Source organism: Vicia villosa, unplaced genomic scaffold, assembly GCF_029867415.1.
Source record: "Vicia villosa cultivar HV-30 ecotype Madison, WI unplaced genomic scaffold, Vvil1.0 ctg.001425F_1_1, whole genome shotgun sequence".
Taxonomy (NCBI): domain Eukaryota; kingdom Viridiplantae; phylum Streptophyta; class Magnoliopsida; order Fabales; family Fabaceae; genus Vicia; species Vicia villosa.
In genome coordinates this window covers 243,288-246,772 of record NW_026705615.1, presented here as the reverse complement: position 1 = coordinate 246,772, position 3,485 = coordinate 243,288, and the positions used below count along the sequence as shown (strand labels likewise).

Here is a 3,485-nt window from a genome sequence, read left to right as displayed (position 1 = left end):
ATTCTTTTGTTTTACGATATACAGATGAACTGAAAAAACTACATAACTGGACATAGTAAAAGATTATAAACTTCTTCTAATAACTAAATTAAAATCTCCTAAAATTCAACAAAATCGCAACACAGCAATTCAAATTTAATTAAAGGCACAACAACAAAAGCTTTAGCAGTAATCAATCAATGATTCTAATTTCAACCTAAAATCAACTAACTTATTACAAATTAACAACCAATGTAACAAAAAGAGTTATTTACCTTGATAAGAATAGTGCCCAAAGGTTTTGAGCCATATGAGTTTGAATTACACATTTCAACCTAGTAACAGTAACAGTAACTGCAGAAGAACAAATCAAGTATGCAAACAGTATTGAAGAAAAGGTACAAACTTATTGATATATAAAGCATGGTATGAACCTGATTAAAGTCGAAAACAATAGGAGAATTTATGATTTGTATTCTTCAATCATTGAAAAGAGAGAGATTATTTCCGATAATGGGATTAGGAGACTCGACAGATTTACAAATTTTGGGGATTATTTGAAAACTGGGCTTTTGAGAGAAAATGAGAGTTAGGGGGATTATTCAATTGATTGAACGCGAGATAGCAAAAATGGAACGCGCAATTAGCTACCTTTAAATTTTGTGACTGTTGCGCAGGATTATTCATGTGCAAGGTTCATGCATTTTCAATAATCGACCTCATTAAGAGTTTTTCTACAATCTGTATTTCTGCTCTTTTATGCTCTTTCTACCATCTATATTGAAGAATCTATAAAAACCAACACTAACATTGCATACACAACATAACAACATTTGTAGATGATAAATAGGAAACACAACTACAAAAATCATATAGTAGCTCTAATCTAAAGTAATTGCACTCCAGTAAATAACCAATCTATTGTTTTTGCTGAACATTGCAATTGCAGCAATGAAACTAAAGTCTAAGGGAATATTGGTTGCAGAGAAACTAAAAGCTGAAACTGCTAGGCTTGAATGTCACCTGCAAGAATTATAAGGAAACAAGATCAAATATCATTTTAATAAAGTAGAAAAGAAAACAAATTGATGAACAAGATTGAATGAGAGGATCAAAAGTAAATAAGAATCACCTTTTTTGAGAAACTCATTAATACAGTCTACCAACACATTCGGAAGCTCCACAATAGCAATACTTCTTCTTCACAACTCCTTTATCAACCACTTGACCTATCTTGTAATTGTAATTGTAAGTCAGCTCTGTCTTTCGCGGAATGTCTTCGGCTGCAAATAGCATGATGTGTGGCATCCTAACATCATCATGATCAAAAAGAATATTTTGACAAAACAAATTCGGAGAACAGCTGTGGTTGATAAATCTCGCCACATTACCATACTTAGACGCATCGATGGTAAACAAGCCATCCATGTGATTTGTATTACCAATGTTAAATAAATACTCGTCGTTGTCAATCATTTTCAGAGCTTTCTTGTCTTCAATTATCTCACCTAAATACTCACATATAAAACTTCCTGAAGGAATTTTCTTTTCTGACCGCACACCCCATCCTTTTGCCTCAGTCTTGAAAATCTCAAGAGGAAATTTAATTCCATTTTGAGAAACTCTATTGCGACATTTCGAAGAACACTTACAATAAGGACCACACTCATAAACTACGTCCTTTTTTGTTGCCTCAATAGTTCCATTTCTGTTAAATGGAAATTTTCCTCCATTCTTCACAGCACAAGAACATTTATCAGAATCAGAACAATTACCAACACATTCACACCCAACATTTCCTTCAAGAGGATTGACCATTTTAGACTTACACCGATTAACCATACGAGTAATATATCGAAAATTCGGAACACTTTCGGAATCCACACAATTAATCATAGGTATAGGAAGATACTCTTTTCCCATAGAAACATCTTCAGCAAATTCCAAGCACTTTTCCCTTTTCACAATTTGTTTATACTTCCTCAATTCACTGCAAACAACCTTTTTCTGATCAGGTGATTTAACCAAAAGAAGCTTGTAACCCGATTTTCCAATTTCTGGATCAATCCTATCAATCTTGTAAAGACCATAATAACAATATTTTTCACCACCATTAAGTCTACCACTACCATTCTTTGAATTTAACTTAATTATAACTCTAACAGGATTCTTAGCATAATAACTGTTGATCAATGCAAGATTTTCTTTAAGTTGATTTTGATTATTAATAACATTACCTTGTTCTCCAGTAGAAATCACCAATTTGGCATCATCAAGTTTATCGTCATATAACCGGCAAGAAACAATGCTAGTTGCAATCAACTCCCCTTTATGTCTGACATGATCAATTCCATTGAAGATATTACGATGGAGACCAACAACATTGAGTACTTCAAAATACTGAAACTCGTCACCAACTTCTATTCCTGGGACATCTCCTATAATCTTTTTCTCATCGTGAACAAATTTGCCTCTACGTTTCAGAATTTTTGACGCTTCAATAGGAATTGCATCACCGGAAAGAGTAGACGTCCTTACAAAGGTTTGAAAGTGCTTCAATGCAAATTCTACTTTGTTCTTTGCCTTTTCATGAGAAATCAATGACGAATGGTTTTCAAAGGATGTTCTGTCTTTCTCTTTGTTGTTGCTGTAACTTGAAGTTGCATCATCAGAATAACGCTGCTGTAAATGCGGTTTTGTAGCTTCAACTTTCTTTTTAAAGCTTTTGAATAGTGGTGGGTTGTTTTCCTCAGGTTCATTGGTTCTTTGAACCTTTGACCATGATGTCTTATTGTTGAAGTTTTCAGAAGATATTGTCTTCTTGGAGACTTTAAATGGTTTAACCAAAGAGGCTGATTTAGAAGAGGAGGGTCTACAATTTTGGGTTATTTGAAATGCTTTAAGTTGTGAGTCCTTAGAAGAGGAGGGTCCACGTGGTTTAAATTGTGGACCCGTTTTAGAAGAGGAGGGTCCACGTGGTTTAAATTGTGGACCTGTTTTTGAAGAGGAGGCTTCACAATTTTGGATTACTTGAAATAATTTTTGTGGGCCTGTTTTGTAAGAGGAGGGTCCACCACGTGGTTTAAGTTGTGGGTCCATTTTAATAGAGGAGGGTTTATAGGGTTTAAGTTGTGGGCATGGTTTAGAATATGAGGGTCTACGATTATGGGTTACTTGAAATGTGTAAAGTTGTGAGTCCGATCTAGAAGAGAAGAATCCACATGGTTTAAGTTGTGGATCTGGTTCACAACTTTGGGTTACCTTAAATGGTTTGAGTTGTAGGTTTGTTTCGAAAGAAGAGAGATCGCCATTTTGGGTGACTCGACGTTTTGACATTAATTGATATTGTGGGTCCCTCTCTCTTTTTGGAAGCTTCATATGTGATGGGTCCATAACTAACAAATTTGTTAAAATAAATAGATCAACTAATTGGTTACAACAAAATAAGATAACAATAACCAAATTGAAACAAAAATAAAATAAATAGCTAGTTCCTTATCATTAGG

At 34.2% G+C, this 3,485-nt stretch overlaps 1 protein-coding gene across 1 annotated transcript; it reads right to left on the bottom strand.

The window, feature by feature from the left end:
• Positions 1 to 864: 864 nt before the first annotated feature.
• On the bottom strand, positions 865 to 3,078 carry LOC131635102 (histone-lysine N-methyltransferase, H3 lysine-9 specific SUVH5-like). Its single transcript, XM_058905714.1, has 2 exons — positions 1,112 to 3,078; positions 865 to 1,002 (listed from the first exon to the last, which is right to left on the bottom strand). Exon 1 carries the CDS (start codon positions 3,076 to 3,078, stop codon positions 1,129 to 1,131), a length of 1,950 nt encoding a protein of 649 aa, XP_058761697.1. The 3' UTR covers positions 865 to 1,002; positions 1,112 to 1,128.
• Between the last annotated feature and the right edge of the window lie 407 nt (positions 3,079 to 3,485).